Source organism: Thermothielavioides terrestris, chromosome 2, assembly GCF_000226115.1.
Source record: "Thermothielavioides terrestris NRRL 8126 chromosome 2, complete sequence".
NCBI lineage: Eukaryota > Fungi > Ascomycota > Sordariomycetes > Sordariales > Chaetomiaceae > Thermothielavioides > Thermothielavioides terrestris.
This window is the reverse complement of record NC_016458.1, coordinates 8,047,644-8,072,164: the sequence shown is the minus strand read 5'-3', so window position 1 is coordinate 8,072,164 and position 24,521 is coordinate 8,047,644. Positions and strand designations below refer to the sequence as shown.

The following is a 24,521-nucleotide window of genomic DNA, read 5'->3' as shown; positions in this document are numbered from 1 at the left end:
CTCTAAGCGCTTGCCTAGTAGGCCTATAGCTAGCCTACTACAGTGCCGTTAGTGCTTGCTTTTCTATTGTTGTAGGCTCTTGTGGCCCCTGCACCCTCCGAGGCCCCCTTTGGCCTCTAGGCTTCCTAAACCTCTTATAGAGCCTAAGGCAAGCCCTGTTTATAATGTCGATAGGCCTTTGACCCCCTGGGAGGACCAGTCGTCGAATTCGCCTCTCGAAGTCTGCTAGCCTTTTATTAAGGTACAGGTCTAGAGGGGGAACCTAGGCTTTGGTCTCGAGGGTGTAGGTAGGCGTAGCCCAGTAGGCCCCAGTGACCACCCGGAGGCTACGGTTCTAGGCCTTAGCTAGGCTCCTAGCAATGCCCTAGGGCTGGCCCTGGGGGGGGGTAGGAGTGTAGGCAGCAGAGGCGCCATAGGCTATAGCACTACGTATGCACTTGGTATAGATTTCCCTAGCCTGGGCTAGGCCAGGGCCCTAAGTCTTTGCAGTAATCTTGGTTAGGGCGTACTCCTAGGTCCGTAGCTTGCCCTCTATAGCCGTCCTGTGGGCCCCCCACTGATCAATAAAACCTTAAGGGCTATAATGTTAGAGAATATTATTTTCTTATTAGCCTTGTGTTTAGAGAATAGTAAGCAGCAGCTCCTTAGAGAAAGTACAAGTTCCACTAAGCTAAGACAATGCGTACTAGGTTAGGCAAGTCTCTAAAAGGATGCAAAGAGGTTGAATGCTCAAAGCCTCTAAGACTAGGTTCATATCCTGTAAAGAGTATACTTAAATATATCTTTATAGTTATAATCTATACTTATAGAGAGATCTACAAAGATTATACCTACTAATATAAAGAGATAACTTTTTTAGATAGTACCTATAGGTTTCCTATACTAAACCTTATAACTCTATAAGATATAACTCTAATCCTAACGATAATTTCTCTATCTTCTATAATTTAGCTCTCCAACTCTTTAGTATCTAGGGGGCGAAGTAGCGAACTCTATAGATAGGAACACTGCCTCTTGCTCTTTCCTTATAGGGTAGCGTAAAAGTTCCTTAACTTCCTCTATGCCAATTGAACAAGCTTTAACAAACCAAATCCTAGATTAAATCAAGTGAGCTAGGTATATATTTCAAATCTTTTAGAAACTACTTTACTAAAATCAATGAAACCTTAAGGGCTACAATGTTAGAGAATATTATTTTCTTATTAGCCTTGTGTTTAGGGAATGGCAGGCAGCAGCTCCTTAGAGAAAGCAGCTCCTTAGAGAATTGGAGCCCCTCCGGTTTCTCGTGTGCGGAGCGAAGATGAGGCAGCAGAATTCTCCATACTGTCACCGGGTAGCCCACGGTTAGGCTGAATTGTTCTAGAAACGCAAGAAAATCCAGAGATTTGAATCTCAGTTTTTCAGGCTTGGTTTAAGGTGCGGTCTCCCTACCCATTGCTTTGCTCCAAGTGCCTATACACGAGCCCCTCTCCCCTAGGCAGCGGGTTGGCTGTCGGGAATGACCTCCTCGTTATTCAGCTGACCAATCTCTTTCCTCCCCCCCCCCCCCCCCCCCCCCCCCCGGCCCGCCCAAAAAAAAAAAAAAAAAAAAAAAAAAAAAAAAAAAAAGAAAAAAAAAAGAAAAAAAGAAAAAAAGAAAAAGAAAAAGCTGACGGGTCGTGGCGTATGGATGGCAGTAATTTCGTCGCCTGCGAGGACAAAGACCTTGGTCGGAGCCGTGGAACGTGGAGCTTGAGGGCTTGAGGATGAGACGAAGGCCTGAAAGTTGATCAGACGTGCGGTATTGCAAGTAAGGGACCTTATAGGCCGCAGATCTATGTCCCAGGCCTCCTCCTAGGGCACTTAAGTCGATATATATATATATATATATATATATAAAGTAAAGTAATTCTAATCAATTTTGTTGAAGAGGGTGAAAAACAACGTTTCCGCACGAAAATGCCATCGGCGGCCAATTGCTGGTCTGTGCTCCATAGGCTGTCCTGGCTGACGATCGAACACTGAAACTCCTTTGATGGCATGTTAGGACATAAAAAGCCCTTCCTCTTCCCATATGATGGCTATTGACATTCATCAACACGTTGAGGATGAGAGACAGTGCATCTGCTTTCACGTGAACTCGTTCAGCATATGACGATCGAGATCTTCACTTTGGACTGCACCAGCACCCGGGATGCTAGGTTTCCTTACTTTCTCGAATTGTAGGTCCCGTCGAGACATCCAGCCAAGATGCATGCTTCATTGCTGCATTTCAGGTTCTTGAATGATCATTTCTTCACACATGGCACGCTTCCGTGGCTGGCATCTGTTCAACTAACACGACTCTTCAGCACTTTGAGGTAGTCGGTCAGAGAAAAGAAAGATAGGAATTGGGATATGTCAATTGGAAGCGAAGTGTTAGCTCTGGAAGGCGAAAAGAGGCACATATAAGATGTTGAGTATCGTCCCGCTGTTTTATAACTCAAGAGGGGTAATTTCGTGCTCTAACAAGACAAAAAGAGAGCCCCGAACATGCTTCTGGCCTGGAACGGTGAACCAAATACACCCATTCCTCAGCTGCTCTTTCCAGAATCCTCTTTCAACGGCACAATGCGGTTGAGTACGATCTTATCGGCAGTGCTGTCCGAGTCGAGGGCCTATCGAAACAGGAGAGATTAGCAATGAGGCGGAAGCCATGTCAAGGACCGGTTCCATCACTCACAAAATACCCGACACGCATACCCTGAAACCGCACACTCTCCGGTCCGACCTCGCCCGACTTCTCACCCTCGGCCTCGGGCCAGGGAGCCCGGCGACGCACCTCGTAAAAGCCGGGTTCGATCAGAGCATTCGGCCAAATGATCTCGCTTTGGGGGTGAATGTCATTCATGAACCCACCAGGCGCGGACGCAGGCTGGTCAGACTTGAACAAAGCCGTGTAGATGCGCACTTCAGCATTCGGTGAGCCTTCGGGCACCCACTGAATGTACGTCTTGGGTTTCTCCCCCTCCTTGTCATAAGCAGCCTGAATCTCCGTAATGGCGCCAGTGGTTTCGTCTTTGGTGAACGAAACAACTTTGATAGGGTATGGCATCTGCAGCAGGCCTACAGTCTTGCCTGGTGCAAGACGGAAGTAGTCCTTGCTGTCAACCTCGCGGAAGTCAGACCGTTCTATGTAAACCCGTTGGGTGAGCTTGATTTTACGGAAGCCCATCTTTGGGTCCTTGGGGAACAGAGGAATATCAAGGTCCTGCTCCTCGGCGTCTCCGATTACCACCGGGACAGGATCGAGCACGAGCATCAGGCGGGGAACGGTCCTCTCGAGATACCGTCGAATGGATTGCTCGAAGCGCTTGATCTCAATGAATGCGTTGGCTGTGGTGACACCAAGTTCCGAGATGAAAGAAAGAAGCGCACCCGGTGGTATGCCGCGTCGCCGAATCGCCTTGAGGGTGTAAAGCCGGGGGTCATCCCAGCCGCGCACAACTTTGTTTTCGATTAGGGATCGAATGTCCCTCTTGCTCATGATCGTCCCCTTGAGATTCAAACGACCGTACTCGCGCTGCATCGGCTGGAACTCGACCAGCAGCCTGCACATGTTAGTCCTCAATTTGTACTTGAAGGGACCTGGCCTGGTCCTTCTACTAGTAGAGCCGGAAAGCATACTGATTCAGCCATTCGTAGCTTTCCCGCGACATGGTGAACTCGGTGGTACACAGGCTGTGCGTGACGCCTTCGAAACTATCGCAGAGACAGTGGGCGAAATCGTACGTCGGGTAAAATCCGCCACTTGGTGCCTGTTCGGAAATGCGGCTGCTGATTCTTGGGTATCCGGTATGCCGCAATATCCCCTTACCAGGATGTCAGCCATAGCCTTGTCATGCTCCGAAGTATGCTTACACATCTGAGGATTTGGGTTGTCCATGTCCTGCTTCATGCGAAGCCAGGCAGTCTGCGGCGCATATTCGCCGTCCCGCATGCCGCGAAATTTCCTCAGGTTGGTCTCGACATCTTGGTTTGCATGCACGCATCGATATCTCGGTGTTGAGCCATCTTCGCCGCCGCGTTGGAGCTTGGTTGCGGTTTCGTCGCAGTGGCAGACGTAGGCCTTTTCCTTCTTGATCAACTCCTCGGCAAGGTCATACATACGCTGAAAGTAGTCGGACGCATATGTAATTTTGGACGGGACGAAGCCAAGCCGCCGGATGGTTTCCTCGATGGCCACAAAGTACTCCTCCTTCTCGACGTCGGGGTTCGTGTCATCAAACCTGGATAATCACGTCAGACAAGCTGGTGGGGTCGCTGAACGTTCAGAGATATGATATTTACCTCAAGATCTACGGCAAGTGTTAGCTGGCACATGTTGGGCCACATGTTAGAGAGTGAACTCACAGTCTTCCCGCCATAAAACCTGGCGAATCCAAAGTTGATGGCAATCGCTTTGGCATGCCCTAGCTAAATTTTCGTCAATCTCCTGGCGACGAAATATGCGGATCAAAGGGAACAATACGTGAAGGAACCCATTTGGCTCCGGAGGGAACCGTGTTGTAACCTCCTTCGAAGGCCGCAGCTTGTAGACTTCGGCGAGAAAACCCCGGTCAAACATGGCATCCTGGTCAACGGACTCGTTGGGCGCGGTAACGTTCCCGTCGGCCAGCGCCTGGCCTGCAGGTGTCTGTTTCGGCATTGACGCAGACGTGATGTCTCTCGAGGCAGCGGCTGCCTTCTTGGCCCGCTTCTGCAGACGTCTCTTGAGCTCATTCTTCGAGACCATCTCCCCGGTCTCCTCGTCCAGCTGCAACTTGGCAGTTTGTTCGGCAACGGCGTCCGCCATGGCGAGTGGTATAGGCAGTGAGGCCGCGGCTATTCAACGGAACAACAGCAGGTCGTTGTCGCGGTTTTGTTTTGGACACCTTCAACTCCGGGGATGGGTGAGTCACAGATACGAGCTGCAGACTGAGGGGTAAGCGCGCGGCCCTCCCTCTCCTTGTTGCAGGCCGCACGCCACAACAGCCACCAATGAGTTGTGGTTCTCAAACACCAGGTTAAAGTGGGTCCAAATGGCCGCACCGCACACCCAATTTGACAGCAGTATGCAACACACTGCCATCAGTGCCATCAATATTGAAGCCGTAGATACTGTAAAAAACGGCCCAAATCGCCATTTTCTGGTGTTTTTGCATACTTGTTGAAGCTCTATAGCGTATTCTAGCTTAGTTAGCAGCTATTCGATCGAATCAGAGGTATAGCGCGCCAGCAAATACCCCTGAATCCTAGCTACCGACTTATTCCTAGCCTTTCTAGGCATCTCACGAGCTCACCGCCATCTCCTGGGCTTCCTAAAGCTATAGATATATTGCTAGAGCCACCAACGAAGGCGCTGCTATATAGTTCCTTAGTATTATGCCCTCGATACCTCCTAGCTAGCCTAGCGTTGCTAAGCCTATTGCGTAACCTCCTACCTCTATTCTTAGGCGCCCTAACGATCTACTATATATAATATATCGCTCTCGTCCTCTTTATAGCCTAGTATAGTTCTTAATAGCGCCTTCGAAGCGTAGTTGCACGTCTATACAAAGAAGTAAGGCACTAGATCCTTCTCGCTATAGTGCCTGCCTAGCCTATAAAGCTCCTAAACCTCCTAAGCTCCCTAAAGCCGCTAGGCGGATTAGGATCGTATTACGCGATATCGCCGAAGCTGCCGAAGCCGCTGTACCGGCTATAGCAACGTCTATCGGTAATAAGTGGATCAAGATCATATTGCGCTATACTATCGAAGCCGCTACTGCTACTACCGCCGCCGCCGAAGCTACTACACTGGCCATAGCAACGCCTATTGGCAATAAGCGGATTAGGATCATATCGCACTATACTGCTAAAGCCGCTGCTACTATTGCTGCCAAAGCCACTAAAGCTCCTACTACCACTTTTGCTACTACCCTAGCCGAGCTTCCTATACCTAAACCACCAGTCTATCGTCGCTAGGCGCGTAATACGTCGAAGTCTTATAAAACGGGTATACCCGTTAATCGCTTACGCCCTCGATCGAAGTCTAGCTCTTATTCAAAGCTATTAGTATATTTAAAATTGTGTTCTATATCCTAGGGTCGACTAGATTATTAAATATAGTATTCTAAGCTACTATTGCCTAAACCGATTGAGATAGCTAACTTAGAGGAAGGTTCTAATACTATAGAGCGTACTCAAGGCTACTTATAAAAGGAGGATACTAGTATCAATATCGTAGAGCGCTCCTAAAGTCGCTTGTAAAAGGAGGATACTAATATCGATATATTCGATATATTCGCTTTATCGCTACTACTAGTATATTCCCAATTGCTAGATATCTAGCTATCGCTAGTGTAATCGTAGGCTTGAACTAGAGGCTGCTCTTGCTTGTCTACACTAGATACTACGCTACTAGCTTATATCCTACAATTGCCTTGCTATCGAAGTAATATACTCTCTAATAGACCCGCTTTGCCTAGTACTATTATTGTTAATATCGCTTATATCGTTAGGTTCTTTCCTACCCCTTTTTATTAGGGTCTTTAAACATCGTTATTACTCCTATAAGAGTAGAACCATTGCTACGAGGTTGCTATAGAACGTACTAAATAAGGTAAGATCAACAAAGCAAGGATTGGCGACGATTTGAGGCTAAAGATCTAAGATATTGTATATAGCCTATACAACGAAGTAGTTAGCAATGTTCAATAAAGCGGAATTAATATAGAACTTATATATACTACCGTTGTAGCTAGTACTATAGCCTACCTTGGTTCAAGGGCTAACTTAAAGGTTTAGTCGAATTCTAGGAGAGTAGATCGCCTACTAACGCGTCTAATGTTCATCGCCATTGATCGGCTAATAAAGGCGTTGCTAAGCCAACTAGCGAAGGACTATTTTATTAATATCAAATATAAATTCGAACTTACTAAACCATTGTAGGCGAGATCCTTAGCGGCTTCTACGCCCTTGCCTCCTATATCTATACCTACTTGCTAGCTATTTAATTACAACGCCCTAGTACTAGCCGATGCTACCAGTTGATCTATACGCTCTGTTGCACCGGCTACGCCTACTAGCTAGAACGGGAGGTCGACGGCAATATATAAGACGCCTATAAACATAATGCTAAACGAGGTATAAATACGCAATGCCTAGGAGCTGGATACAGCGTATTTCTATCAACTGAGCGAGAAATAGCGCTATAGCCTAGGCATATACTACCGTAACTACTGTAAAGATATAGATATATAGCTCTAGTTCTATTACTAGGCGAATAGCGATAACGCCCACCTTCCTATCACTATTTAGGAGATAGGCAAGTAGGCAAGCTAGATCGAACGAGGCAAGGCTACTATTGACAGCCTACTAGGCGCCCTAATCAAGAAGTGGTTCGGCTCTATATAGGCCAAGGCCAATCAGGGCGTTATAGTAGGTTCGAATAGCAAGGTCATCAAGCGTATACAAGGCGTAAGAATTCTCTTTAACCTATAGTTCAACATTATAAGCAATATAGGCGATTAGAACCGAATAGCGCTAGCTCTATAGCTATATAGTACGCCTCAGCCATATCCTAAAGCTCAACAACAGCCTATAGTAGCCTCGAACATAGTAGCAACGATCAACACAATAGAGCTAACCTTGCTATCGCTACCTACCTCGAGGGCACTTCCCTCTATTGCTAGCACTATTACCCTATAGGAGACTATTATACCAATACGCTCTTCGTCGCTACTACCTAAACCACATAGCAAGGAGCCTTTAGATATTATCAACAACTTCGTTAAAACGTTTGTTCGCCAACATTGCCTACTAGGCTAGAAGGATATAATAGCGGCTCTCTACTAAGTTAGCCAGTCTCTCTATATAGAGGGTAGGAGGGTTTGCAATATTTATTAGCTTCCTAATATATAGTTTTATAATAATAGGTTCCTATAGCACCTGATTCCTACGTTTTATAATATAGTAAAAGGCTTCCTTAAGGAGGAAGTAGAACTGGCTAGCTTTAATAATAGCCTAGTTCGAAACGCCTAGCAAAGCGCTTAGTAAAGCGTTCAATAGGATAGTATATTCTTCTTATATTGCTAGAGCACTATAGCTAACGTTTAATAGTATACTAGCTTCTTTAAGCACCTAGTCTATTCATCTACTATATAATTCCCTTGTCAACGCCTTGGCTCGTTATACGCCCTCGAATTACCTATCGGAATTGGAAGAGGTAGGACTTAGATATATAGAGGATATAATAGAACAACAGGTAGTAGATAGCTTAGAAACAGCCTCTTTCATAGAAAAAGAAGAGGAGGAAGAAGATAATGAACTGTGACTACGAATCTATTTACAGGGCGTAGTGTTCAACCTACTATACTAGTATTTTAGAACTCTTAGAACTATTTATAATACAATGCTATATAATCTACCGCCTCGCCCTCCTCCTAGAATAGTATTATCGCCTTCCTAAAGTGCCTATATATAGCTATAACGTCGTTGGCAATAGTAGTATAGGCATTACAAAGAAACTCCTTAAAGTCCTTGTCCAAGTAGTCCTATATAAGTATCTTCTAGTAGTTCTAACGGATATAGGCCTTAGTATTATAGAACGTTGCCTCGATTAGGTTAAAATCTAGCGAATATAATAGTAAATACTATAGTAGAACGCTAGCCTCTCGATAGGCCTATTTAACAGTATTAGCTTAGTACTACAATATATTATCTATAACAAGAATACTATAGCGATCTAGGAATAGCCTTATCTTAGATAGAACGTACTCCTTAAGCTATATAAGGAAGCCTTCCTAGTTAGAATAACCTTGCTAGACCAATAGATTAAGAACGCTATTGACTATAATAGCAAAGAGGATATAATAGCGTTTACCTCTCTTTATAACATTGTTAACAATGGGGGTAACGCCTAGTAGCGCCTAGCCAGTACAACGAACGCTATCTCTTCGATCGAGGCTTAATTTATCGTAAAATATAAACATCTTAGTGATAAATATAGCCACCTTTCGAAGGTAATTAAGCTAGAGGATATAGTTCTACTATATAGCCCTTTGTAAAGCTATTTTCTTCCTCTACTAAGCTTAGCGAAGATAGCGAGATATTGTTTTAATAAATATAAATATATAGTATTCTTTAAGAAGGAAGGTCTATATCTCGTTAAAGTAGAGGTCTAACTTATAGGCAAGGTAGTCGAGGAGTTCCTAGTAGTTATAGTACATTAGCTAACCGCTAAGAAGTATCATTATTAGTATACTATAAGGAACGAACCTCTATAGCCTAGGGCTATAGTATATAGGCGTTCTACAGCGTCTTCGGCTTAGGAAAAGGATCACTAGTAAGTTCAAATAGCCGCTTATATCGGTATACCTATATTAGGCTAACCTCCGCCTCGTATACAATAACCTTCGGCGGTTCCCTGGTGTATAACATAATGGCGATCAGGCGCCTCTGGCGCTCATTGATATATCGAACCATAGTGCCTAGGCGCGTTGTTGGCCACGCACTTCGCCAGATGGCGGGCTCCTAGGCGGTTCGAAGGCGCGCACCTAGGCGGTTCGAAGGCGGGCTCCCAGGCAGTTCGAAGGCGGGCACCTAGGCGGTTCGAAAGCGCGCACCCAGGCGGTTCGAAGGCGGGCTCCCGGGCAGTTCGAAGGCGGGCACCCGGGCGGTTCGAAGGCGCGCACCCAGGCGGTTCGAAGGCGGGCTCCCAGGCAGTTCGAAGGCGCGCACAATGGCTAGGTTCAGAGGCTCGATGGCTGTGCTGACTAAGCTGCAGATTTCAACAAGCATGCAAAAACACTAGAAAATGGCGATTTGGGCCGTTTTTTGCAGTATCTACGGCTTCAATATTAATGGCACTGATGGCAGTGTGTTGCATACTGCTGTCAAATTGGGTGTGCGGTGCGGCCATTTGGACCCACTTTAACCTAGTGTTTGAGAACCACAAAGAATACCCGAGGGCCAAAGGAAAAGTAGGGATTTTCGCAGCCCTCTCTCCTTCCAGGAGAGAGGGGCACAAAATTGCTAGACACCTACCCAAAAACTAGACACCTCCCCACCCAATTTTATATACAAACGTGTCCTAGCGCGAGGGACTGCAATTCACAACTATATCAATTCGACTATCTTACAAATGCGAAGAATAGCTCAAAAAGCTCAAAAACGCAATAAAATTCGATCCAGATCAAATTGAAACATGATTATATAATACAAGGCTAGCTTGCGTACCCTAACTGCGTACCCCGACTACGCCCCCCCCCGACTGCCACCTACTTACTACAAGGCGGCTAAACCTGTAGATACTGGCTCACTGTTGCCATCTAGGCGTATCTATATATATAGCGAGCTATTACAATCCTCCCCAGCTATGGATTTTTAGTATTGAGCTTCCTACGCTATATACTACGCCGTAGACTGCGCTACAGTATAATCCTCCTAGGCTATAGCATCTTGCGATACCTGCTTCCTCGCCTTGTATACCCGCCACTTTGTAATAAGCTTGTTGATCCTGTTAAAGGCCAGTTCGCAAGTGCCTACGCTGTTGTAAGTGCTTTTCTATAGTAGAGGCGATTCGTTATCATCGTCGGCGTTATTGTCGGCGTCATCGTTAGCGTCATCGTTGGCATCATCATTGGCATTATCACTGTCAGATTGCAACTAGGAGAGGTCGTTATCGGTAAGTGGCTCCTACTTATCGCCTATATGGATAGAAATCTGTATTAGCTGTAGCTCTAGCACTAGGAAATCGTACAATGGTCGCTCTAGCCTATAGGTATCGACTTCTTCGTTTATATCGATGAAGAATATAGGCTTCGAAGGATCCTTGCTATACCACTTATTGAAGATAGAACGGTCATTTAGATCAAGGGGTATATAGTCGTTGATCCAGCTAGTCTTCTTAAAGAATTCTTCGAAGGTTGCTATCTATAGGTAGCTATTACCTATAACCTTGTTGCTTAGTATCCTTTTCTACTCTATCTATTCCTTTTTAAGCTCCTTTTCTCTAGTATATATAATGTCCTTTACTACTTTATAAGATTGCTTAGTAATAGCCTCTACGTATCTCTGATTGTAAGTAGCTTATACGTAGTAGATGTCTTCGATAGATACACTAGTAATAATAGCGCTAAATAGCTAGACTAAACGACCCCTAGCTCGCTTCGAAGTATATAATACTAGCCGTTGTTTCTTATTAGCTATAAATATAGCAAGGTGCTCTTATATAAGTTGACCTTTATATATCGTAGTAGCGATATCTTCAATGAACTGGCGTATTAGGGAGCTAAATATATTGTTATATTTGTTTTAAAGCCGGTCAACGCCCTAGATAGCCAATTGCTAGCGATCTTGCTTTAGAAGCAACGAAGGATATACCATAGTATTGGCCTAGAGGTCAGTATCTTCGAGCTAACTAATATAAATAACATAGTTTAGAGGCTAAATCCCTAACTTCGAGAACCTAGTGATAATCCTACTAGGAGTAAAGCCTATATTTATAATCGCCTAGTTATATATTAGAACTAGCAATATATCTTCTTCCTAGCTCTAAGCAACTAACCTAAAGGTTCTCAACGAACTGCGCATATATAAAGGTGAGCTCGCCCTAGCGAACTATCTAGCGAAGGTGCTTTTAATATACCTTCTTAATATATTAGAACACACCTATATCTATCAGCTACGTCTTATACAATGAATATAGTAGCAGGAAGACGATAATAATGTTATACGTAAAGCAGTATTTGTAGATATCCAACGTATAGTGCCCTAAGAAGCTATCTATCACCAATAGGCGGTAGATACGATCCTCAAAGCGTATATTATTCCGCTCAGATTCGACTACATCGTCTAAGCTCTAGAAGTTATATACGCTATAGCTAAACCACTCTTCGAACGTAAGTTTATACGCTTAAACTATAAAATAGTACTAGAAGGAGTGCTTATTAAAGTGCTAGACCTAGTCAGCTATAATAGCATAGTTACTAAACGTTATATTTAAGACGTTAAAGTATATATCGCTATCGAGGCCATCGACGTTCTAGTTCTCGTTTAGCCACTATTTAAAGATATTGTATATAGGTATAGTGTTGCCAATAGTATTAGTATAGCCGATTAGGGTTATCGACTCCCTATTATAGAGGTCGGGGAGCTCTAGCTAAGAAAATAGTATAGTAAGCAGATAGCAAGACCCTTAATACTAAGGAATAGCCCCTTACCTTCCTATTCTTATTCGTCTTAATAGCTAAGATCTAGAACCTCCTATTCAATATCGCCAAGCGATAGCCTATCTTATCGACGTTCTAACAACTAGCTACTATAATATTATATCTCTTAATAGCATCTTCGTAGCAGTTAAAGAACTTGTTCAATATATCGATCTATTGCTAAGCAAATAGTTGTATAGCCTCTACTAGTTTCCTACTCGTCGAGAAGTATATAGGATAATCGAACCGCTATCGAGCCTACTAAGCGCAGCTAACCAAGCCTATAGGAGGAACACGATATACCTATAGACGATTTATAGCGCCTTCGATAAAATCCTAGGCTAGCAAGGATCCTAAGGTAGATAGCCACTACGTATATATATCGAGGGCACTATCTTTAACGTCGGTAAACGTACGTGGCCGCCTAGCGATATAGCGTCGGTTCAATGCCAGTAAGCCAGTTGTTACACGCAGCTGTGGCCACCTGTGGCCAACTGTGCAAGTGTGGGCCCACTGGGCCCTACAACACCACTGGGCCCCACAATAGCACTGGGCCCCGCAACAGTGCACAGGCTACCACACTCCTGTATTTAGGAGGGCACTTGCCTGCATCTTACACTCTTGCAAAAAATAGACGATCTTGCACTCTTCTAAAACTCCTGCTTGGTTTGAGTGCTCCGCTGCCTTGGCTGACGAGGCTGGGCAGCACCCACTTTGTTCGTGTAACAAGTGGTGCCCACTACTGGACTCGAACCTGTGCGATGAACTATAAGACTCCTTTGCGTTTATCAACAGTGTGCCCGAGCAGTACCGCGTCATGTGGCTTAGGCAACCATATGTGGGCGCAGGTGCCCCGAGTGCCCTGCTAGGAAGCACTTGTGGTTTTGCTTACTTGGGTGGTCTCCAAGTATTGCGAAGCCCTTGAGCTCCTGAGACCTAACCTGGAGGTCGATATCTAGGGCAACAACGTCAATCGCGACCTTCAACACTTCGTCGCCCTGGCTCGGCTCCCAAAGACTACGTTAATTGCGACTACTTTTTCCAAGACCTCGTCGCCCGGCTCGGCTCCCAAAGACCACGTCAATTGCGACCTCTTTCCAAGACCTCGTCGCCCCGGCCTGGCTCCCATCCTTCTGACCGCTCCAACCTCCGACCGATCAATCGCTCCAATCAATCGCCCTGGCCAGTCGCCCCGATCAAAGAACCCGACTGGCCAGTCGCCCCGATCAAGGAACCCGACAGGTGGATTGAATGGATTGAATGATTGGATGGTTGAGGTGCAAGATACAATGGATTTGCAAGCTGAGGACAGCTTTTCTGTTTGTTTGTGGGGGGGGCAATTGTTACACGTAGCTGTGGCCACCTGTGGCCAACTGTGCAAGTGTGGGCCCACTGGGCCCCACAATACCACTGGGCCCTACAACAGCACTGGGCCCTGCAATAGTGCACAGGCCACCACACTCCTATATTTAGGAGGGCACTTGCCCGCATCTCACACTCTTGCAAAAAATAGACGATCTTGCACTCTTTTAAAACTCCTGCTTGGTTTGAGTGCTCCGCTGCCTTGGCTGACGAGGCTGGGCAGTACCCACTTTGTTCGTGTAACACCAGTATTACAAAGAGCCTAAAGATGCGTAGCGACCTGCGATTTACTATAGCTGAACCGCTTAGTCGCAATACGAAGAGAGGGCATCGTACAACTATATACCTTGCTTCGAAGGTAGTTGGCATAGTACTACGCGAGGGCGTTGTTGAGCTAGCGGGCGGCGTATACACTAGGCAGTTCGGGTGGGTAGTAGTTCGAAGATCGGGGTATAGTATATCAAAACACTATAAAAACATCACCACTTGTAGGTTGGCTAGCGGCAATAGCTTCAATTGATAGGGTTGACGCGGTTGTGATCCCTTGCGCCAGGACGCGTTCGTATACAAAATTAGGTGGGGAGGTGTCCGGTTTTTGGGTAGGTGTCCGGCAATTTTGTGCCCCTCTCTCCTGGAAGGAGAGAGGGCTGCGAAAATCCCCACTTTTCCTTTGGCCCTCGGGTAAAGCCTGCCCGTTATTTCTTGCGCTTTGTTGTTGATCCGTCCCGGGGGCTTGGCGCTTCCCAAGATAAGGCCAAGACAAGGCCGGCGCTTAACCGCCTCGCGTCAAACAAGGGAACATGAGCTTGATGATGTTGGCATCGGGTTGAGGTTTACTGGCCGTTCCTTATTTTTGCATCCCAGCGCCTTTCGTTTTCCTTTTTCTCCTAGTTTGCCTTTTTGCCATGGGATTGGCTCGACCGCGCGGCTCTCGAGACTCTGCATACACGCAATTGTTGCATCGCAGCTCACGCGGCTCCCAGGGCCCCGCTATTCTGCGGCCTTGTTTGCTGGTGTATTGTAGGTAGGTAGCTAGGAGCTGGACTGATTGCCAACTTGGCATTCTCTCGACAGCCGCCCGCGATGGCCGAGATCGAGGAGCCGCGCTTCACAACGCTCGCTGAGCGCATTGCCGCTCTCAATCAGCAAAAGAACTTTCAGTCTCCGCCGGCCGCTGCTGGCAAGCGGCCACCGCCTCTGCCGCCCCCTGTCCGTGCTCTCACCGATGACGCGAGCAGGACCACATCTGAGGCCGCCACGGCCGAAATAAGTCCTGCTCTTCCTCCGCGCCCAGTTCGGGCCGCTACCGAGAGGTTGCCGCCGCCGCTCCCACGACGGACTGGGGAGCCGGAGAATGGAGGAGACACTGGAGTGCAGCCCCCGGCGCCTTCACCAGGGCGGCTGGCTCCGCCTCCCCTCCCAGCCCGGAACTCGCCGCAGCCGACTCCCCCAAAGCTGCCCTCGCGGCGCCCTTCGGCGCAGACTCTCTCGGTGCGGCGGAACTCGAATGCTTCGGATGTTTCCCTGCTGTCTACCGTGTCTAGTCTCTCTCTTAACCAAACCAAGTCGGCTACATCCAACGAAGTGCCCCAGGGCCCTACACCGCGCAGGTTACCTCCGCCCCTTGAACAAGCCAAGCTGCCGCCACTGCCCCCAACCAGGCGTGAGCTCGACGCAAAGGCGAAGGAGGAGGCCGAGAAGGAGTCAGCAAGCGCTACGCCGCCTCTTCCGCCTCGGCGCATTGCTGAACCACCGAGACCCTCGTTGCCGCCTAGGCTCCCATCGAGACCAGCCAAGCCGCCAGCAGATGCGCCAGTGGAAGAGCCGGCACCTCCTCTTCCGGCCCGGCGCCTTCCACCTCCTCCAGCGAGCTCCCGGCCCAAGGCAGACTTGGATAGCGGCTTCCAAAATGGAGCCCGCAAGCCGTCCCCTCCCCCGGCTCCGCCGCCTGTACCTGTGAGCTCTCGGCCGACCCTTGCCCAGATCGATGCTGTGGCGGCGCGCGGTTCTTCTGCTACCGTCCGGCACCCCCCCGCTCCTCCAGCCGCAAGCCGAGACTGCTTGACCTGCCGGGACTTCTCCGCCCCCGACACTCTTGCCTCCCAGCACCCAACATCCACTCTCCCGCACCATGACCCCATCGGCCATCTCGCCCACGTGCTCTGCAGCCCATTCTCGTCCCCCACGGACAAGGCGCGCGCAATCTTCACCTGGTGCCACCACAACATCGTTTACGACGTGCACGGCTTCTTCAACAACTGCATCCCGCGCGGCCAGACCCCAGCCGAGACCATTTTCTCGGGCAAAGCCGTCTGCGAAGGCTACGCTCGCGTGTACGAGGCGATCGCGACGCGCGCGGGGCTCGCCTGCGTTGTCGTCACCGGCCACGGCAAGGGCTACGGCTTCACGCCCGTCAAAGCCGGCCAGCGGCCGCCCCCGCGCGACCCCACGGGCCACGCGTGGAACGCAGTGCGCATCGATGGAGGCGCGTGGAAGCTCATCGACGCCTGCTGGGGCGCCGGCGCACTGTGCAACAACGAGTACAGTCAGCGCTTCGCGCCCGAGCAATTCACGATGAGCAACGAGCGCTTCGGCCTTCGCCACTACCCGGCCGACGACCGCCACTGGTACCGCCGGGACGGCAGGGCCGTCTCGTGGGAAGAGTACATCGTCGGCCCGGTCGGCGACGAGCCGGCCGAGTGGATGGGCGATGCGACGCGGGAGGGGCTCGACGAGAGCAACTTTGCGCCGGCGCAGAAGCGCCTCAGCGTGGGCAGCGGCGGCCTCATGCGCTTTCAGTTTGCCAAGGTGTGCGAGCATTGGACGCCGGAGCGGAACGGCTTGGGCAAGCAGATGCTGTTTGGGCTGAAGATCAACGGCGTGGACGGGCGCAAGGACGACATCCTGCCGTTGGAGACCGACGGGTTCTGGTATTATGTGGATGTGAATGCCCGAGACTTGGGCGCGCCGGGACAGACGGTGGTGCTTGTCGCATTTGAGACGATCGACGGGCAGAGCGCGCGGGGGCTGACCAAGGAGGAGTGGTTGCGGCGGAAAGGCCGGTGCGGATACAGCATCGCGTTCCTGGTCCGGTGGGAGCTGGTAGCTTGATGGGACGGTAAATACCCCTTTTCACAGAATCGATTCATATCGCCTCCAAATTAATCCCGCCATCACCCTCATTTTTCAACACGCCCATATGCACCACAAACCCCGACCCAGATCTCAATCCCTCTACCAGCAACCCATCCGGCACCCGCCACACATGAAACGATCGCGCAAACCGCTCCAACCAGGCCTCAAAAACAAGCGGATCCCGCAGCTGCTGCGCGACCACACACACGCAGGGGTTCCTTTTCCCCTTCCTCCTCCCTATCCCTAGCCCCCTACCGTTTCTCTCCCCACGCCCCTCCACCGCTACCCCGTCCTCACGGTCACCGCCGCCCTCCTCCTCGTCGTCGTCCGCTATCCTAAGCCGACACACATCCGCGCACGTCGCCACAAACGGCTCGATCAGCGCCTCGTTGTAGACGCAGTCGCACGCGACGACGACGTCGAAGCTCTTGGCCCCGCCCGAGCCACCGCCAGCCAGCGCTGCCGTCACGGCGTCCGTCTCCCAGTCGAGCGGCGTGAAGACGATCTTCTGTCCTGCTCCTCCTCCCGCGTCCTCCGTCGACGATGCAGACGCCACCGCCCGGCGCGCCGCCTTCGCAGGCTTGCCCTGTTTCGCCTTGCCTCCCCCGCGCCCACCACCACCACCACCGCCACTACCACTACTGCTGCCGGTGCTGTTGGCGGCGGCGGTTACGACGGCCGCCCAGTTCTCCGCGACGTTCCGCTCGACCAGCCGCGCGACGTACACCTGGTCGGTCAGCACGTAGCGCGCGATGTGCGGCGCCAGGAGCAGCGCGGCGAGACCCGAGACGCCGCAGCCGAGCTCGAGGACGAGGGAGGTGGCGGAGAGGATCCCGTGCGTGAAGAGCGGGTTGCTGGTGGGCGAGGCGAGCCAGGCCGCGAAGAGCGGGGTTATTTTCCAGAGGACTTTTTTTTTGGGCGAGCGAAGAGGAGAGGGGAGGTGGTGTTAGTAAAGGCACGGATATGGGGGGTGTGTGTGTGTGAGTGTGTGAGCGAGTTGGGTGTCGTGGCTGAGATAGACAGGGGTTGAGATGGTTGGAGGGGAAGGGGATATCTCGGGATGGGTGGACATGGGCGACGTCGGGATGTAAAACACACCGGCTCCTGTTGTGCCCCCGGCGCGGTTTGACGAGAGGACGGCCGGCGACTGGTGTATGGTCAGGTCTCGCCCTGCGACGGTGAGCTCGAGGGAGAGGGCCTTGGCATCGACGAAGCCGAGGTTCTGTTCATGGGGCAGGTCCTGCGCGAACAGCGCGAATGTCTCTGTCCGACGCCGAGGCGTGTGTCAGTTGTCAGTTGTTCGAACAGAACAGGCAAAGACAGACCACACAGACAACACAACAAAGCGAGTGTTTCCAACGGCCCTGGACGCCCGGGCAGTTACACTGTGCATGCAGCGAGCTGTGCTCCCCACCTTCCTCGACGGACTGCACTGGGGGGCCCAGCGCTTGCAGGAGGCTCGCTAATCCCATGTGTTTCGGTTTCTCTGCTGCTCTTTTCGCTGGCCGGTTCAGGGTCGGCGCTGCGAGAGCGAAATCGCTCAGGAGACGCGGATGATGAACTCGCAGCGCGGCACCCAAAGGGGACGGGACGCCGTAATTTTGGGAAATGGCTCATTGACTCTGCATCTTGGTACAGTACCCAAGCTTCAAAGTAATTCAGCTGCGCGTCGGCGTATCATTACCGACAAGCCAACTTTGTCTACCATGTAAGTGCCCCAGCAACAACGTCCACGCCTAAGACGAAAGCACTTTGCTTTCTCTCTTTTTCGTTCCTTGCATCTTGTTTTTCTTGTTCATGTCCTCCTGCCCGTGTGCCTCCGAGCTACCTTGTTTCCGAATAATATTGCCAAAATTTCGGGCGCGTCTTTGCAGCCCGCTGACAGAGCACGGTGCAACCAACGGAATGTAACTTCCAGGGTTCACTAATCCGTATCTTTCCCTGTTCGTTTCGCGTTTCGAATTGAGAAAAAAGGGCCCACTGCAGACTCCCAACCGCAGGTACGCTTCCGTTGGTACACTAAATGCTGACGTTACACTACGATGCACTGGCACCCAGCAGCAGGGACGGACGATCATAATCCATTGCAGTTTCTCCTTTCCTTCTGTATACACATATACACTGTCTCTTTGCCCCTCGGTCGTTGCAGTTTTCTGTTTCAAAAGGGCTGTTGATGTGTACCTACGCAGAAAACGGCTGATGATCGGTTACTTACGTGCCTTTACGGAGTACAGTACGGAGCAGTTACGGAACACTGAAATCGGAGCTCTGTGGAGACGGACTTGCAAGAACAACCTGCGCAAGTGCGGGGAGAGCTCGCCCCACGGCAAGCTCCAACAACACCCCTGCAGGGGCGGCGGCGGCTGGGAGACGCACCCCTTCGGATCTGAGGCGTTGTCAGTCTGCGCGGTGAGGGAGACTGACAAGAAAGACCGCGTCATTCACTGTCTGCATCATCCCGCAGGGCATCTTGCCACGTCGGGCTCTGGCTCCTCCAGTCAGTCTTGCAAGCGGTGATCCGAGGCACAGGATATCGTTCGCTGGGCAGGAGAGAGTTTGGTATCCTCTTACACGTGCGCGATTGAGAGATCCGATGTTATCCATTGCTCAGGAAGTTGGTAGGCTCGCGTCGCCGGCTCTGCTGAGACGCTGCCTAGGTGTCAGTGGCAGTCGAGTGGCAGTCGCCCCAGCCCCGGTGTGACCTGTGCCACTTTCCCTCGCCGGGTCTTGGCGAGGGTCCCAATATTCGCGCTTTGCCCTGTTGGGGCTAGGCACAACGGGGCAGTGGGCCCAGTAAAGACAGGGTTGACATGGATGATCGAAGCTTTGGAGCTTGCCGATGCGTTTTCCCATTCGGACGGCTGAAGGCTTCTCCCATCCCTTCCGTTCCAGGACAGTCTTAACGCTGCGCTTTTTCCAACCTCCCCCATCGCCGTCTTCCGCTTTCTTCGAGGTGCCGCGACCTCGCCATCCGACCGAGCGACGGGCGCACCATCGACTTGAAACTTCAGAATTCCAGGTCCCGCCAGCCGGCTGATTTCTGTTCGTTTGTCGGCCAAACCGAGCGCGCTCGAGCTCCCGCATTGCCCTTCTTGCCTCCGCCCTTGAGCTCCCGTCGACCGTCACCCGCCTTCCAGCCTCCTCTCTCTCCTCGCATCTTTGGGTCCCCGAATTGCCCGGCATGGCGAAGCAGGTGTATCTGGCCCCGCGGATGACCGCGAAGCCTCCATTCTCGGTCGAGGTGCCCGGCCAGCAGCCCGTCCAGGGCGAGACGCCCGTCCGCCGACACCCGGCCGCCATCAACGGCTTGCTCACCAAGCCCAGCGATGACATCACAACCGTCCACGAGCTCGTTTCCGTGAGCGTCGCCAAGTTTGGTAGCGCTCAGTGCATGGGCTCCCGCAAGCTGGTGCGGACGCACCAGGAAAAGAAGACCATCAAGAAGGTGGTGAACGGCGAGGAGCGCGAGGTCGAGAAGTCGTGGACCTACTTCGAGTTGAGCCCGTACGAGTACATCAGCTACACCGACTACGAGCGCCTGACGCACCAGGTCGGTGCCGGCCTGCGCAAGCTCGGCCTTGTCAAGGACGACCGCGTCCACATCTACGCCGCCACGAGCCAGAACTGGCTGGCCATGGCCCACGGCTCGTGCTCGCAGAGCATGCCCATCGTCACAGCCTACGACACGCTGGGCGAGGAGGGCCTGCGGTACTCTATGGTCGCTACGAAGGCCAAGGCCATCTTCCTAGACCCCCATCTCCTGCCGACGCTCACCAACGTCTTGGCCGTCGCCACCGACGTCCAGCACGTCATCTGGAACAGCCAGCACCAGGTGAACCAGGCGCACGTCGACAAGCTCAAGTCGTCCTATCCGCACATCCACATCCTCAGCTTCGAAGAGTTGCGGAAGCTGGGCGAGGAGAACCCCGTCGAGGTGGTGCCGCCGAAGCCCGAGGACCTCTGCTGCATCATGTACACGTCCGGCTCGACCGGCACTCCCAAGGGTGTGCCCGTAACCCACGGCGCTGTTATTGCCGCCGGTAAGGTTTTACCTGCCCGCGAGGCTCAACCCCCCCAACCCCCCAACACCCCTCACCCCGGTTGGGCACACGCGACATGCAGCTAAAGCATATGCAATTCTGCAGTTGCCGGTGCCAGCGTCATCGTCGAGGAGTTTATCGGCCCCGGAGACGGCCTGCTGACATACCTTCCCCTGGCCCACATCCTCGAGTTCGTCTTCGAACATGCCGCCATCTACTGGGGCGCCACGCTGGGGTACGGCAACCCCAAGACCCTCTCCGACGCGTCGGTGCGCAACTGCAACGGCGACATCCGGGAATTCAAGCCGAGCGTGCTGATCGGCGTGCCCGCCGTCTGGGAGACGGTCAAGAAGGGCATCATCGCCAAGGTCAACGCCGGCAGCCCGGTCGTGCGGGGGCTTTTCTGGGGCGCCTTGGCTCTTAAGGAGAGGCTGATGGCCAACGGGCTGCCCGGCAGCGGCATCCTGGACGCCGTCGTGTTCAAGAAGATCAAGGAGGCCACGGGCGGGCGCATGAAGCTCTGCCTGAGCGCGGGCGGGCCCGTGTCCAAGGACACGCAGCGGTTCATCAGCATGGCCATCTGCCCCATGATCATCGGCTACGGCCTGACCGAGACGGCCGCCATGGGCACGCTGCAGAGCCCGCTCGAGTGGACGCCAGAGTCGATCGGCGCCATGACGGCCTCGGTCGAGGCGAAGCTGGTCGACTTCCCCGACGCCGGCTACTTCGCCACCAACAAGCCGAACCCGCAAGGCGAGATCTGGCTGCGCGGCCCCACCGTGCTGGCGGGTTACTACGACAACGACAAGGAGACGGCCGAGGCGCTGACGGCAGACGGCTGGTTCAAGACGGGCGACATCGGCGAGTGGGACCGCAACGGCCACCTCCGCATCATCGACCGCAAGAAGAACCTGGTCAAGACGCTCAACGGCGAGTACATCGCGCTCGAGAAGCTCGAGGCCATCTACCGCTCCGCCCCCGTCGTCGCCAACATCTGCGTCTACGCCGACGTCTCCCAGGCCAAGCCCATCGCCATCATCGTGCCCGCCGAGCCGGCGCTCAAGAAGCTGGCCGCCACCATCGGCGCCGACGGCAACGCCCCGCTCGAGCAGCTCGTCCACGACAAGAAGGTCCAGGGCGCCGTGCTGCGCGAGCTGCAGGCCGCCGGCCGCGCAGGCGGGCTCTCGGGCATCGAGATCATCGACGGCGTGGTCGTCGTCGACGACGAGTGGACGCCGCAGAACGTAAGCTTTCCTCTTTTCCCCCGCTTCCCCTTCCCCTCTCTCGTCCTCCTTAACTTACCACCCCCCACCCCATGTTATCGTACGTCGTGGTGCTTTGCTATACAGTTGGTGAACGACATGCTAACGCTCGCGCGCGCGCAAACCAACAGGGCCTGGTCACCGCCGCGCAGAAGCTCAATCGCAGAGGCATTCTCGACAGGTACAGGAAGGAGGTCGCTGGGGCGTATGGCGCGTCCAGCTGAAGGGCTTACTTCACGAGGCAAAGTCGGTGATGGGAAAGACATAGAAGAAAGAGAGAAGCGAGATGGAAGGGAGCAAGCGAGGTGTAAGGGAGGGTCGTGAGAGGTGGGATTGTGAGAAGCGCGCGGGCGGGGTCGGGGTTTGGGGTGTGGGGGGGAGGTTGAGTTCGGTCTTTTCTGTGTTTCTTCCTTTTGTCTCAGCGAGGTATGTGTGTGTTTGTGTGTGTGTTTGGTACTTACTTACTGTGACTACTAGCTTCTGGTGTATATCCCCTTCAGCCAGGTTTCCAAGTGTTTTCTTTGCCAGCCTCCTTTGGAAATCATATTTATTCATCATGGCTATTGCGCTCTGACACCGCTGGCTTTTTCTGCTTCTTGCCTGTCTGTCTGCTGGTGGGTTGGTTTCGCAGACGAGATGCTGCTGGTTGGTTGGTCTGTTGGGTGGTTTGGTGGTTTGGTGGTTTGGTTAGCTTACTGTCTTGTTTGTTAGGGGTTAAACAGAGCGGTTGGGTTTAGTTATCTTCTTCCTAAGACGGCATTGCCAGGTATTTGATAGACTTGGCGGGAGAGCTGCTGGGATCTAGATGATTGTGCGTGATCTTCAAGCTAGGTAGGGAGACTCAGCGCGCAGCTGAACCTGCCCTCCTTGTCTCCCCTTGCGCAGTCTCTCCACAAGATCGGCTCTCGAGGTGTGTGTTGAATGCGCTGAATTGTTTGACTTTGCAAAAAGCCTGCCGTTTGCAGGGCGCCACGGCAAAAAAACCAACCGCCTTAACCCGGATATCACAAGCCTCCGGCACACGCCACCATCCAAGCTCTCTCCGAGGTATCCGCAACCGTATTTACCGCAACCCCAGGCACCTGGTTCATCTTGCACAGCATCACAGCATGAGAGGAAAGAGGAAAAGACGAGGAATAAACGGACGGAAAGGAAAAGAAGCCCGACAAGGTTCTCTAGTTTGGGTCACACTAAGCCGTCGTACAGCGAGAGGGCGGAGACGATGGTAGCGTCGCGCTGGCTGCCCTCCTTGAACTCCTGCATGTCGAGGCTGCCGTTCTCGTCCTTGTCCATCATGCGGAAGATCTTGCGCACCCGCTTCTCCGGCGTGTCCTCGTCCTCGGGGAGCTTGACCATCGAGCCGACCTACATACAGGCGACGGAACTATGAGCAAAAACGGACCGCAAGGTGTGTGACGGGGTATGCCCCGGTGGCGAAAGGAGGGGGGACGGTGGAAATTTGGCGCGGCCTACCATCTTGTAGATCGCCTCAACGATCTTGAGCATCTCGTCGTAGCTGATCTTGCCGTCGCCGTCGATGTCGTACAGCTGGAAGGCCCAGTCGAGCTTGTCCTCCATCTTGCCGCGGCTGGTGACGCTCAGGGCGCAGATGAACTCCTTGAAGTCGATGGTGCCCGACTTGTCCGTGTCAAAGACGTTGAAGACGTAGTCGGCGAAGGTGGACGGGTCGCCGAAGGGGAAGAACTGCGCGTAGATCTTTTGGAACTCGGACTTGGTGAGTATGCCCGACGGGCAGTCCTTGAGGAAGCCTGTCTCTCCCGATCACGGCCGTGATCAGCATTGTGTCGTCGTCGTTGGCGTTTCACTTTGGGAAAGGGGGGTGCCACAGGAAGCGGGGAGCGGCTACGCACCCCTATACCATTGTTGCAGCTCCTTCTTGTCGAAGTTGGTCGACTTTTGCAATTCCTTAAGCTGGTCGTCCGGGAGCTTTTTGGACTGTCTGCAGACGGGGCGGGGTTGTCAGCGGAGTTGTTCCACGGTCGCAAGGCTCGCGGGGCGCTCGAATGGTTGCGGAGGGCTGCAAGGCGCGCAAGCGGCCACGTGCTGCTCATCTCCAACAGGAACCCTGGAATGCCCGGCGCACCGGCGATATCTTCCCCACAATCTCGGGCGCACTCACAGATTGCCCATGTCGGAAGGCTGGCCGGGTTACTGATGCCGCCGTGGTAAGTGGATCTGGGCGCTGCAGTACCAAGGGGAGAGGAGGGCGGTTGCGGCAAAGGGTTCAACGTCGTTCACTAATCGGCGGCTGCCCGGCTCCTCGACGACGATTCGCGAACAGCGTCCGGATCCAATTCGCGAGGTCGCCGTCTGTTGCTATGCTCTGCTTGCAGGTGGAAAAAAATAAGCCGCAGAGTTGGGGGAGAATCAACGGTCACGCACGCCGCTGGCTCGGCGCAGAATCGCAGGCGCTGGAGGTTTGTGGTTTGAGTATGGAAGTCCGAGGATGGCGAAACAGCCAGTGGGAACGGCGAGTCTCAATGAGGGGCGATTTGAGGCGAGGCAGGGTC

The 24,521-nt window shown here is 52.2% G+C and overlaps 5 protein-coding genes across 5 annotated transcripts; 2 read left to right on the top strand and 3 right to left on the bottom strand.

Moving 5' to 3' along the window:
- Positions 1 to 2,433: 2,433 nt before the first annotated feature.
- On the bottom strand, positions 2,434 to 4,900 carry THITE_161092 (uncharacterized protein). Its single transcript, XM_003653355.1, has 7 exons — positions 4,490 to 4,900; positions 4,372 to 4,434; positions 4,309 to 4,316; positions 3,836 to 4,247; positions 3,646 to 3,776; positions 2,702 to 3,569; positions 2,434 to 2,636 (listed from the first exon to the last, which is right to left on the bottom strand). Exons 1-7 carry the CDS (start codon positions 4,811 to 4,813, stop codon positions 2,553 to 2,555), a joined length of 1,890 nt encoding a protein of 629 aa, XP_003653403.1. The 5' UTR covers positions 4,814 to 4,900; the 3' UTR covers positions 2,434 to 2,552.
- A 9,736-nt stretch (positions 4,901 to 14,636) lies between these two features.
- On the top strand, positions 14,637 to 16,664 carry THITE_2043857 (uncharacterized protein; the record flags this gene model as incomplete). Its single annotated transcript, XM_003653354.1, has 1 exon — positions 14,637 to 16,664. The coding sequence occupies one exon, from the start codon at positions 14,637 to 14,639 to the stop codon at positions 16,662 to 16,664; it is 2,028 nt and encodes a 675-aa protein (XP_003653402.1).
- A 34-nt stretch (positions 16,665 to 16,698) lies between these two features.
- THITE_2088547 (uncharacterized protein) lies at positions 16,699 to 18,160 on the bottom strand (the record flags this gene model as incomplete). The annotated part of the gene is made up of 3 exons (XM_003653353.1): positions 16,699 to 17,594; positions 17,787 to 17,951; positions 18,103 to 18,160. The coding sequence occupies 3 exons, from the start codon at positions 18,158 to 18,160 to the stop codon at positions 16,699 to 16,701; spliced, it is 1,119 nt and encodes a 372-aa protein (XP_003653401.1).
- A 1,584-nt stretch (positions 18,161 to 19,744) lies between these two features.
- On the top strand, positions 19,745 to 22,219 carry THITE_2115832 (uncharacterized protein). Its single transcript, XM_003653352.1, has 3 exons — positions 19,745 to 20,728; positions 20,834 to 21,972; positions 22,122 to 22,219. The coding sequence occupies exons 1-3, from the start codon at positions 19,870 to 19,872 to the stop codon at positions 22,212 to 22,214; spliced, it is 2,091 nt and encodes a 696-aa protein (XP_003653400.1). The 5' UTR covers positions 19,745 to 19,869; the 3' UTR covers positions 22,215 to 22,219.
- A 525-nt stretch (positions 22,220 to 22,744) lies between these two features.
- THITE_2115828 (uncharacterized protein) lies at positions 22,745 to 24,302 on the bottom strand. Its single transcript, XM_003653351.1, has 5 exons — positions 24,241 to 24,302; positions 24,131 to 24,162; positions 23,862 to 23,950; positions 23,464 to 23,759; positions 22,745 to 23,355 (listed from the first exon to the last, which is right to left on the bottom strand). Exons 2-5 carry the CDS (start codon positions 24,139 to 24,141, stop codon positions 23,176 to 23,178), a joined length of 576 nt encoding a protein of 191 aa, XP_003653399.1. The 5' UTR covers positions 24,142 to 24,162; positions 24,241 to 24,302; the 3' UTR covers positions 22,745 to 23,175.
- Positions 24,303 to 24,521: the final 219 nt, after the last annotated feature.